This window comes from Crocodylus porosus, unplaced genomic scaffold, assembly GCF_001723895.1.
Source record: "Crocodylus porosus isolate Cpor-Errol unplaced genomic scaffold, CroPor_comp1, whole genome shotgun sequence".
NCBI lineage: Eukaryota > Metazoa > Chordata > Crocodylia > Crocodylidae > Crocodylus > Crocodylus porosus.
This window is the reverse complement of record NW_017728949.1, coordinates 46,744,953-46,757,588: the sequence shown is the minus strand read 5'-3', so window position 1 is coordinate 46,757,588 and position 12,636 is coordinate 46,744,953. Positions and strand designations below refer to the sequence as shown.

At 44.0% G+C, this 12,636-nt stretch overlaps 1 protein-coding gene across 4 annotated transcripts in view; it reads right to left on the bottom strand.

The window, feature by feature from the left end:
• Nucleotides 1–12,636, bottom strand: part of LOC109322530 (sodium channel protein type 2 subunit alpha-like) — a 123,050-nt gene that overhangs the window by 28,037 nt on the left and 82,377 nt on the right. For all 4 annotated transcript variants that reach the window (XM_019553586.1, XM_019553588.1, XM_019553584.1 and 1 more), the window contains exon 20: nucleotides 4,918–5,040. In XM_019553586.1, coding sequence (XP_019409131.1) covers nucleotides 4,918–5,040 — 123 coding nt within the window. The remainder of the gene's footprint in view (nucleotides 1–4,917; nucleotides 5,041–12,636) is intronic.

Below are 12,636 nucleotides of genomic sequence, written 5' to 3'. Positions count from 1 at the left end.
CAGGGGCATTCTCCCCACTGCCCCTGCTGTTAGACCCTCAACTGATGATGCTCACAGCAGGGGCAGCTTTCTCTGGGCTGCACCTCTGTGAACTCCCATGCTGGCTGCAAGGCTCACACTGGGGGCAGTGTGAGACACTCACCCCACTCGGAGCCCCGCTAAGCCTAGTCAGCTGTGGAGGTTGCAGCTGCAAAAGCCGGTGCAGAGGAAGCCCAGAATTGTAATCCAAGGCTCCCCTTACCCTAGTGATAAGATGTGATGTGATCTACTGAGCAACCCCACAATTTTGCCTGCTACCTGTGCATGGCAGGAGGCAGGAGAGGCCCTGAAAACAGACCTATAAAAATTATTTCAGAGTGTAACAAGGTTCAATGATGCAAAGATGGAAAGTTAAAATTTTGTTTTATTAAAGTGTTTTGTTTATTTAAGTAATGTGAACTGGAAGCAATATTCATATTTCTGCAAAAGATAGAACTGCTTGTCCAACTCAGAATCTGTAACTTGAATGTTATAATTTAAAAATTTGGAGCTTAGGCTACTTTTTCCAAGCTGCCTCATCAGATGCAAGTCAGTCTGAGCCATTTTTGTATCCAGTCTTATTCTAATTTGGATGTCTACTAATTCTGTTTTTGACACTGGTTTGTAGGTGCTGCCAACTTCACTGGTGCCCAAGGGATTTAAATTGTCAGTAAAAACCAGGAGACCAAATGATCTCCATGTAGAAAACGTGGTTTTATAAAGTTAAATACAGGATTTTCATATTACTGAAGGAATCGTTAAACTGATACATTATTATTATTGTTGTTCACATAACTTTTTAAGTAGGGTTGACCTATGTTCTCACCCAGTAAATGGTAGTTCTTATGTTCTGATATGTTCTTATTGATGCTATGCAATATGTAAGATATGCTAACAAAGAGATTTCTCTCACCAAAAGATCTATATAGAAGTAGGTATAATACATTATATAAAAATGCATATATGCACCATATGGATGAATAGAGAAAAATGTCATGACTGAAATTGGAAAGGGTTACAGAAAATGATTTTCAGGAGGCAGTTATATGGGGAAACTGAAACCATCCTATAAAGTAATTAGTAGTGTGATGAAATTAATGGATGGCAAAGAGCCAGTGACAGCTCAATTTTAGTCCCACTTCTCCCACACTGTGGTGCTTAGCTACACGTAAAATTTATATAAAAACTTTCACACCTGCAGCTCAAAGTGCTTTTCAAATGTTCGTGATTCCTCACCATCTTTTTCTAAGACTAGTAATTAGCTTAAACATACAGATAAGAATAATGTGGCTGAGAGAGATTCAGGACAACATTCACAAGGCTGTCTGTTGATTTTAGGTACACCACTGGATACACCTAGACTCAGTGGGTGTGTCTACATGAGATGTTTACTGCAGATCTGACTAATTAGCTCTATAGAAAAGACATAGCATCTATACACACAGCCCTGTTAGACCACAGGAAACTAATTAACTCCAGCATAGGTTAGTACTTGTAAACAAAAGTACAATTCTATGGGGGTGTTCTTTAGTGCACAGCCTTGCACTGGAACACGCTTGTGTCCCAGCCAGCCCCTCCACAGCACATTGAGACAGGTCGAAGCAAGCCCAGGCTGGTAGGTTTATCTCCTGGGCCCCCTGCCAGCTGGGGCTGCTCCAGGTTGGCTCAATGTGCTATGGTCCTGGGCACATGAAGATGCTTTACCTGGCAGCAATAAACTCTGACGTGATATGTGCCAGAGTTTGAGTTGCATTAATTTCATGGTAGATACACACAGTGATACTAAGCATATCATTTAGGTCAGTGGAAGCACTGAAAAAATTCATTACCAAAGATCATGCAGTGCAGAACCACCTGAATGAGAGTTAATCAATATCTATCCCAGTAGAATGATGGTTCTCAATCAGTAGGCTGTCGGGATGTCCTATGCCCAATGATTATTCAATATATAAACAATGAAAAACTTCCTGGCAGTGGTCATCTAAAGGAAAAAGAGTCAGACTCTGTCTTGTTTGCTTTTTCTCGAGTCCCTTAAGTCTTTGACTTTTGATTGTGCAACAGCCCAGCTTCAACAGGAGGAAGGAAAAGTTCTTTCAGTCCTGTCTGGTCCACAGCCCTGGCAATTAAGGTTCTCTCCTGGGAAGCAGGAGATGAGAGTTCAAAACCGCCTGGGGCTCTGGGTGGAGCTGGGAGCCAAGTTCTTCTACTTCTTGGCCCAAACCATTAATCTATAGAGCACAAGGTTGTTGTCACTGCCACTACCAGCTCACCAAACAGATGATGCATGTGCATTTTTTCTCACCTACCTGAAGATTTAGTGATTTGGGGGAAACGCAAATAGAGTTGGACCATGACGGTATTTAGGCAAAGGGAGACACCTACATGCCTATCCTGCAGATGGAAACATATAAGAAATCTAGGCAATTCAGCAGTTCTGTGACTGCCATGTGGGGTGGAATAAGATCACGTTTAGATGCTTAAAAGCCATGCAAAACCAGGTTAGGGATCTTAAAGACAAAATAAGATCATGCTCATTTTCACAAAAAGAAAATCAAGGAAGCAAGCACCGGCTGCCCACAGCTACTAAAGCTTCCGCATAGCTTCTTGTGTAACCTGACAGCACTGTTCCAGTTCTCACTCTGGAACATCATCACTCAGTTCTCTGCTCACAATGATAACACACTTGGTCAAAAAAACCAAATTTCATGCATTGCTTTGCCCCCCCCCCAAAAAAAAAAATACAAGAGAGATCCTTTACAGAATCCTTGAAGAGCACGAGTTTCTACTTTTATTGACTTATGCTCACTTTAAGAAGCCTGTACTTTAATGGTAGCACAGCCCAGGTATTCTTAGAATACTGCAGGAAAGAGTAAGACTGGTAGGAATTTGATTTTTTCTTCACTTATGAACTGGGCTGTATTTTTTCTTTATTCAGAAAAAGTCCCCAAGATATACCAGAAATCATTTATTAACAAACTACTTTATGTGCTTCTGATGTACATTTTTTTTCTGTCAGGCCTCATCTCAGGGCCAGAATCATTAACATGAGTCCATGTCACTATAGAAACATAGCAAGGCAGTACAGAGTGAAGTTAGGTTTATATCCCTCTCAGAATTTTGTTGAGAACAAGATGACAACAGTTACTGAAAAATAAAAGCAGACCAAATAAGCATTATGCATGGCACTAAATGGAGGTGCCTGCAAGAAACTTTGAAAGAAAAATAGTAAGTGAAGAAAAATACTAATCATATCTAACTGTTGTTAGTGAAAACTGCACAGTCACTCCATTTGTGTAATAAAAAGATCTGCATATCTTAAATTCAGTCATATTTGATAAATGGCTTCTATTGTGGTCAGCATACTTTAATTACTGTGATTAACTACCTAAGGAAAAAAAAATTGGTGTCTTTTCTTTGCTACAGATTTCATATGACAGCCAACAGGATTTGACAATGTTTCTAACTGTTTAAGGAGTTAAGAGGATCTTAATCAGTACCACTGACAGAGAAATTTTGCAGAAAACTACAGTGACAGCCCAATGAATCCCAGCTGAAATCACTCCAGGATCACAGAGCAGCTAGGATAGCAGAGGCAGTAGTAGACAGCCTATGTCTGAGTCCAGCAGATGGTGAGAACTGAATTAGTCCTGGGGCAGCTGGTAATCTGGCTGAGCATTTCCCCCCACTCTTCTCCCAGACTAAGAGCATATGCAACATGGAAAAACCTGGGAAGTGAGTGGTGTGCATGGCAGGTCTGGGATGGGAATAGGTCATGAAAGCTGGTATTTGGATCCATAAACAAGGTATTGTACACTGGACCCACACACAGGCTGGCAGGTTCTCTGAAGATTCAGAGCTGGACCTCACAAGCATCTCAGTCTGAGTGGACATAGCAAAGGGAAATGCTCTGGGATGAGAGTTTGACTCCCTTTGGTAGTTAGTCACCAGAAATAATTCTTATAAAATTGGGTAAAAATTATTTCAAAATTTGTGAGGAGGCCCTAGAATATTTTAGCTAAGTCCAGTACCTTTTCATGGGGATGACTGAAAAGTGGTTTGACTCGATGAAACTGAGGATATGTCAGGAACCTGCCAGACTTTCATAAATTGACAAATCCAGAAGATGTATTAAACTTTGGGAATGGGAAGGCTTAGTGAACAGACCATATTTGGTATCTGGGTCATCCAGGTGTGATGGAGAACAACATCACTGACCAGGGCACAGATAACTCTTTGGCTAACAGTAGAAGGGGAACTATTAATTATCTGCTCTGAAGCTGGAGGCAGGGGGAGGACAGAAGCACACAAGCTAATCCTTGATGTCTCCTTTTGGCTGGGTACTTTTTTCTTTCAACCAGGTCCCCTTAGAGAAACTGGTCCCTTTGAAAAGAGAACTTGAAATAGACTCAAGAGGAGGTACCCTTTAAGAAACTAGGGACAGAGTTTCTCAAAGGAGTTGGGTGCCCAATGTGTATAAACTGAAGATACTATACACTTTCCCTAGCCCCGGAATAAGGAAAGAGCACTGGGGACCCAGAGTGGGTTGGTATCTATTTGTAGAGGTGTGGGAAAGGGTAGGGAAGACTGATAGCAATCCTTCATTTGGTAGAGATGGGTAAAGAAGAAATTTATGACCTGGACTGTAAGACTGCTTGCTGGTCATTCCCAAATTTGTTAATAAAACTGTGGCTTTATTGCATCTTGTCTTTCTGTGGAAAAATAGCTAGGACTTCAATTAACAAATGAGCCTAGGCAAAGCACACAATTGATATGGTTAAACGCAGCATAATAGAACATAGTAGTGTAAGTTTCAATAACAGATGCACAGTACATAATTTCTATACTGTTACATAATTTATTGTGCTTCTTTGCATGCATTACTCTTTCTGTTTTTCTTACCCTCATTCCTTCAAATCGTGATAAAGCCCGTAAAGGTCTCAAGGCTCTTAGTGTTCTAAGTGATTTAATTGGACCAAGTTCTGAGTAGCCCAACGCATTAGCTGTTAAACTAATCAAAGAAACCTATAGGGGGGAAAAAACACAAAACAGAAATATTTTTTATGCATCTATATTTTAGGTTGGCTGAAAAACTCATCAGACTTAGACCTGAACCCTGATGTGACCTAAGCCCCTGTTGCTTGTTGCTGAATGCAGTGTAAGCTTCAGTTGTCTCTCAGAGTTTGGCATTGTATGAAGTAGAAAACAATATAAAGTATTAGGAAAAACAGAAGTCTCAAAACATTTTAGGAATCATACATGCAACTGGTTTCCACCATATTCAGCCAAATATAATTTTTAATGAGACCAAACCAGCGACATTATTATGTGAACAGTGTTAAAGTCTGAAATCATTTTTTTTCTATAAAAACACAGGTTACATATTGATATAATGGATAACATTGTTGAAATCTTTACACAGCATTTTATAAACATATTACTGTAAAAACTAAATCTTACCTTATTGCTGAATGTCCAAAAATAAAATGGAATATCATTTTCTTTGGTACAAGAAAGATTAAATGTGTTCTATTCATAAATCGTTCAGGAAATGGTACTGTATTCAAATTTTATTATTAAAGTACTGTAGCTGCGACAAAATATGACACAGAACTTTGAGTTTGTTAATTAATTTTCTGGGAAACCATAAGATTCAAAATAGGACATAATTAGAGTAATTAATTATTCATTTCTTAATTAGGTGAGATAGATTCAAGGAGTGGTCCCTAATGAGAAAGAAAGGTCACTGATACAGAGAAATCTAGACTTCTTGATAAACTAGGCATGAGGCGGGAGGGGGGACAGAATTGTGGGGGACGTTTTTAGCAATAACAACATTTTTGGAATAGACACTTTCCCATTCTGCAGGCCAGCGGTCATACATCAAGGAACACAAAATGCAGGATATAGGACTCTCCACTGGGAAAAAGTGACTATAGGAAAAAGGACTTGGGAACTGTGGTAGCAGAACTGCTCCCAATGCCACAGTTTGGCTATAAGGACTAATTTGATAATACAGTGGTTTTTTTAATCTATGGGACATAAGATCACTGGATGCTGAAGCAATACAAATTCAGATAGGAAAAGGTACAATTTTTATTTTTAATAGTAAAACTAATCAACTATGGGACAATTTATCAAGGGATATGATGGATTTTCTATCATAGGAAATTTTAAAATTGAGATTGGAAGTTTAAATTACTTTGGATTAAATTTGCATTGGATTTCCAAGAAACTGCAACGTAAAAGTCTAAAAAAATGTTACCATGCTATACTAAAAGAGAATAAATTATTCTGCCTAAAATTCTACTAAGGGTAGAAAATAACTGTGTTGGTATCAGATATGAAATGGGAATTACAAAGTGAGAAATTCTTCATTCCATCTCATGACATCTATAGCACTGACGTAAAGCACCAGACAACAAGGAAGGGACAGCAGAAGAAAATGTTCCAAAGCCAAGAGGAAAAGACCATATGACATTAGGGCTGCGAGTGCTTTTTTAATAGAAGAGCTAATGTTATTGTCAGTTCAAGGACAATTATGCCGCCTTCTCATTTTGTACATAAGCAGGTTTCTTGGCCTTTCAGCTTTTCTAAGTGTACTCCCCATCCTGTAACAATGGCATCTGTTGTAAGAACTACATGTTCCAGTGCAAACTGAAAAATCAATTACAACAAGACTCATTTTGGTTCAAAAGTGAGCAGTATTGGTCATCTGTGAGCATATCATCTACTGAGTCAGTTTAGTGTATGTTCTTGTAATGTTAACTTCCAGTCAAGTATTATGTAGCCACAGTAAAGCATGATGTCAATACATACAACTCTGAGGCCCATGTGAATACCTTCATTCTTGTGGGTTTAGCGGAGTGTGAAAGTAACTCTCCTAAACTCAGAACGCCCCTGCAGTGCATCAGGCACCAGAGCCATATGTAAGTTTTGAGACAAGATATTTCACTAGAATTTTGCATGGGCTTCCTTTTCCACTATCCACTCCTTGTAGTGTCAAACTTCCAATGAGGACACAAGAGAACTTTTTCAGAATGATGGAAAAAATACTTGTGCCCCTTTCCTTCAGCTGTCTCAGAATACAAATAGTAAATATGCATATTCACTTATGGAAAGTAGTGGAATATTCATTTACAGGACACAGGGAGAACTGGGGGTCTTCCTAACCAAAACTGTTCAAATGGCAAAAAGTATCTGAGATAATTTAGGAGACTTGCCTCCTGAATTAGGCCTCCAGATTAGACCAGTGTTTTCCAGTGAGGGGCTTCCAGACTGAGATGGGTGGGCACTAGGATCCAGTCTACTTCTCCCTGCTACTTGGCTGGATCTCATGATTAAATTCATTATTCAAATTTATCAACACTTACATTTGTGAATATTTAATTTTGGTGGGACTGACTCTTTGAACCTTGCTTGGTTCCCAAACACCACTAGGGGTCGATATGCAGGATGCAAAATACAAGTGATGAAAGAACAATAATGGATTACTTCTGAATTATCTTTGTAAAAATTCTGTTTATTGTTGAAAGTGAAGAGAAATCATTCAGCAGATAAAATAGTTCCATAACGAGCTTAAACAGGGAAGGTCAAAAGAAGTGCTGTTTGCATCTTCCCTTCCAAAAAGCACTGAAAAGCCTATTAAACACAATAAAGAAATGATTGTGTTTGAGAGGCACAGATTTTCTTTGCCGAATTCCAGAGATGGTATGTCTTCAATGTCTATGCAGAAATAAGGAGGGTTGTAAGTGTCATAAAACGGAATAAACGCATGGAAGATTCAAAGTGCTTAAGTGATTTTGGAGTGCAAATCCTATCAATCAGGGTTCCTAAGACTCCTACATAGGTTTACAGATTAAACCTTTTTCATTCAGTCATGGGGCAATAGTAAAATATCAATTTTACTACTTGTAAAAATAGGCTAATTTGGCCAGAGCATGGGTGCTTGTGCTCAACCCTGGCCTTGGGCCAGATCTGGCCATGGTATTATGTCATGTGTCAGCTCTCCATGGATTCATGGGGACCCCTGGGTACCTGAGCCCAGCGCACAGGGCCAGATGAAGGCAGTGCCAGGCCCCAAAACTTAATCCTGGTGTGGGGAGCCAGGCAAGAATGATGCCATGACCTTGGAGCCCAATCCTGGAGTGCTGAAGAGAAGAGGGAAAAGCCAGGACCCCAAGGGCCCAATCCTTGCATGTGGAGGTGGTGCTGGATCCCAGGGCGTGATCCTGGTGCTGGGGAAAGGGAGAGAGCAGTGCCAGGCCTTGGGGTCTGATCCTGGCCCATGAGGCTTTATCCAGATCATGGTTCAGCCCCATGCTACTCATCTGGCCCACAGAGGCAAAAGCCTGAGGACCAGTGGGCCCAACTACTCCTAGAGGAAAGACTGTAGTAAAAACCCAAGTGAAAACTGTGAGAATTTTAGCTCCCAATTAAAAACCATAAATATATTCTAAGCTGTTCTGCAACCTTATATACCTTGAATATCATAGAATCATAGAAGTAGAGTGGGAAGGGACCTTGTAGATCTTCAAGTCCGACCCCCCGCCCGGGCAGGTGAAAAACTGGGCTCAAATGACTCCAGCCAGGAAGGCATCAAGCCTCTTCTTAAAGACCCCAGGGTAGGAGACAGTACCACTTCCCTTGGTGGTTGGTTCCAGATCCTAGCCGCCCTGACTGTGAAGCAGTTCTTACAGATGTCTAATCTAAACCTACTCTCCAACAACTTGTGGCTATTATTCCTTGTTATGCCAGGGGGCGCTAGGGGAAACAAAGTTTCTTCCAAACCCTTCTGGTCACTCCTAGTGAGTTTATAGATGGTCCCCCTCAGCCTTCTCTTGTGAAGGCTGAACAGGTTCAGGTCCCACAGTCTCTCATTGTAGGTTCTGCCCTGTTGTCCCCAGATCATGCGGGTGGTCCTCCTCCGGACCCTCTCAATGTTGTCCACATCCCCCCTGAAGTGGAGCGCACAGAACTGGATGCAGTACTCCAGCTGTGGCCTGACCGGTGTCACGTAGAGGGGGAGGATCACCTCCTTGACCCTACCTGAGATGCACAAGAAGGTCCGGTTAGCCCTGCCAACCATGACCTCACATTGTCAGCCCATGTTGTCAGCCCAATAATGACTCCAAGATCCCTTTCTGCCTACATGTTCTCAAGAAGGGAGTTTCCCATCTTATAAGTGTGCTGCTGGTCACTACTGCCCAAGTGCAGCACCCTGCACTTGTCAGTATTGAAACGCATCCTGTTTTTGCTAGCCCACCCCTATAACCTATAACATGAGTTATATAGGAATATATAGGAATATAGATAGACACCTACTGCCAGGCCCCTCTCCCCTGGGAGGCAGAGGGTAGACCATGGTCTCCCTCCAGGACAAGTGAGGATCCAGGGACCTTCCATACTGTCCAGCCACGGGGTTGGACCAAGGTGGTCAAGGACTCCAAGGCCCATTGCACCAAGGCCCCTGTCCCACTGGAGCTTTGCAACAGGTACGAGCCTCTTGCAGCCCCAGCAGAGCCTGCTGAGTTGCCAGCTCCTGCAGGCAACAGACTCAGTTGTAGCTACCGCCCCCATTCTTCCTAAGACAAAACACAAAGTGTTTGTCATGGAGACTCCATCCTGAGGGGCACGGAGGGGGCAATCTGCCGCTCCGAGGCGTCGGCCTGGGAAGTGTGCTGCTTTCTGGGACCTTGTATGTGAGACATTGCAGAGAAGATCCCTAAACTCCTCCAGCCCACTGACCACCACCCTATGCTCCTCATACATGTGGGGACCAATGACATCGCTTGGAACCCTCCCAGCCAGGTCATGAGGTGCTACAGTGACTTGGGAGTGGGGCTTAAGGGGCTGGGGGCTCAGGTGGTGTTTTCCTTGATCCTTCTGGTTTTGGGCTACAGGCTGAGGAGGGAGAGGAGGATACAGGTAGTGAACCAAAGGCTGCGGTGCTAGTGTCATTGGGAAGACTTCGACTTCCATGACCACCGTCCGCTCTTTGGCGAGAGAGGCAGCGAGCTGCTGGGAAGGGATGCCCTCCACCTCTCTCTGCTGGCGAGGAGACTCTTCTCAGCCAGACTGGCTGACCTGCTCCACTGGGATTTAAATTAAGCTCACCGGGGAATGGGGGGACTATCGCCACTGGGGGCCTGCTGTGCAACCCTTGCAAAGCCAGCAGGCCAAGGCACTTAAGGAAGCCTATCCCTGCCCCAACCCAAGAGCAAGCTGCGGGCAAGGGCCCCCAAGAGGACAGTTGCATGCCTGTACACCAGTGCCAGGAGCTTGCGGAATAAATGGGAGGAACTTGTCCTCCTGCTCAACACAAATAATTACAATGTCATAGGGATAACGGAGACCTGGTAGGACTCCACCCATGACTGGACCATGGGTATAGACAGCTATACACTGTACAGGCGGGATCAAGCGGACAAAAGGGGCAGAGGTGTAGCTCTCTATGTCAAGGGGAACTATGCATCCCTACAAGCTGAAATCGGCACCCAGGGTGGACAACTAGAGACCCTCTGGGTTAAAATCCATGGGGAACATGGCACAGGAGATACAATGGTGGGAGTCTACTACAGACCTCTCTCCCAGAATCAAGAGATTGACGAGTTTGTCACGGAATTGGCTGAGGCTGCACGTTCCCAGCCCATGGTTGTCATGGGGGACTTCAACTACCTGGACTTCTCATGGGAAGATTGCTCAGCCAAATCTGAATGGTTGCAAAGCTTCCTCATGTGCATGGATGAGCTCTATCTGACTCAAGAAGTCTACGGGCCAACCAGAGGCAAAGTACTGCTTGACCTGGTACTGGCAACCAGGTATGACCTAATCAGTGACCTAACGATCGAAGAGAAGCTGGGTGACAGCGACCACAAGCTGATCACCTTTGCCATCCGCCAAAAAGCTATCAAGTCAGTCAGTGGTGCAGAGGTCCTCAACTTCAGGAGGGCTGACTCTGACAAGCTTGTTGGTGAGGCCCTAAGGGACCACGACCCTAAAGGGAAGGGAGTCCAGGAAGAGTGGTCGGTCCTCAAGGGAGCGATCCTAGATGCACAAGCAAAGGCTATTCCTTCTTGGAGGAAAGGCAGCAAGAGGGCACAGCAGCCCCCTTGGTTCTCCAGGGAACTGGCGGTCCTCCTGCATCTAAAAAGACAGACCTACAAAGAATGGAGGACGGGATCCACCTCCAAGGAGGAATACACTGCACTGGTCCAGACCTGCAGGGAGCAAACCAGGAAAGTCAAGGCTGCCATGGAACTCCAGCTGGCCACCAGTATTAAGGACAATAAAAAGTCCTTTTTTAGATATGTGGGGAGCTGGAGGAAAAGCAAGGGCAACATTGGACCCCTGCTAAACCACAAGGGGGAACTGACAACCGACACCCAGGAAAAGCCAACTTGCTAAATGAGTACTTTGTGTCAGTCTTTCACAAGTCCCATGGGATACCCCTGCCCATTACAAGGCATCTCACTAAGTCAGGGTGGTTCCTTGCTCTCCATCAGTGCCAATTTTGTGAAGGAACAGCTTGAGAGGCACCTTCAAGTCAGCCGGCCCTAACAATTTACACTCCAGAGTACTCAAGGAGCTGACTAGCATGATAGCTCAGCCCCTGGCATGGATCTTTGAGAGCTCCTGGCTCTCTGGTGAAGTGCCTGATGATTGGAAGAAGGCCAATGTGGTGCCTATCTTCAAGAAAGGGAGGAAAGTGGATCCGGCAAACTACAGGCCCATCAGCCTGACCTCTATCCTGGGCGAGGTCTTAGAAAAAAAAATCATCAAGGAGGCCATCCGTAATGGACTGGCCAATGGCAACACACTGAGGGACAGCCAGCACAGGTTTGCTGTGGGTAGATCATGCTTGACCAATTTCATTTCTTTTTATGACCAGGTGACCTATCACCTGGACAAGGGGGAAGAGATCGATGTCATATATCTTGACTTTAAAAAAGCCTTCCATCTGGTATCCCATGATCAGCTTTTGGCAAAACTGGCCAACTGCAGCCTTGGATCCACCACGATCCGCTGGTTGGGGAATTGACTCCGGGGTCGGACCCAGAGGGTGGTGGTTGATGGAAGTCAATCATCATGGTGCCCTGTGACCAGTGGGGTCCCTCAAGATTCTGTCCTTGGACCTATTTTGTTCAACCTCTTCATTGGAGTCAAAAGTAGACTGGCCAAGTTCGCCAATGATACTAAACTTTGGGGTAAAGCATCCACATGTGAGGACAGAACAGTAATCTAGGCTGACCTTGACAGGCTCAGTAAATGGGCGGACGAGAACCTGATGGTGTTTAACACTGAAAAATACAAGGTTCTCCACTTTGGGAGGAAAAACCTGCAGCAAGTCTATAGGCTCAGTAGTGCTACACGGACTAGCACTACAGACGAGAGTGACTTGGGGGTCAGGACTGACCCCAAGATGAACATGAGCCTGCAATGTGATGCTGCAGCCAGTAAGGTGAGCAAAACACTGGCTTGCATCCATAGATGCTTCTCAAGCAAATCCCAGGACGTCATCCCTCCATTGTACTTGGCCTTGGTGAGGCTGCAGCTGGAGTACTGCATTCAGTTTTGGGCTCCACAATTCAAAAAGGATGTGGAGAAGCTTGAGAGAGTCCA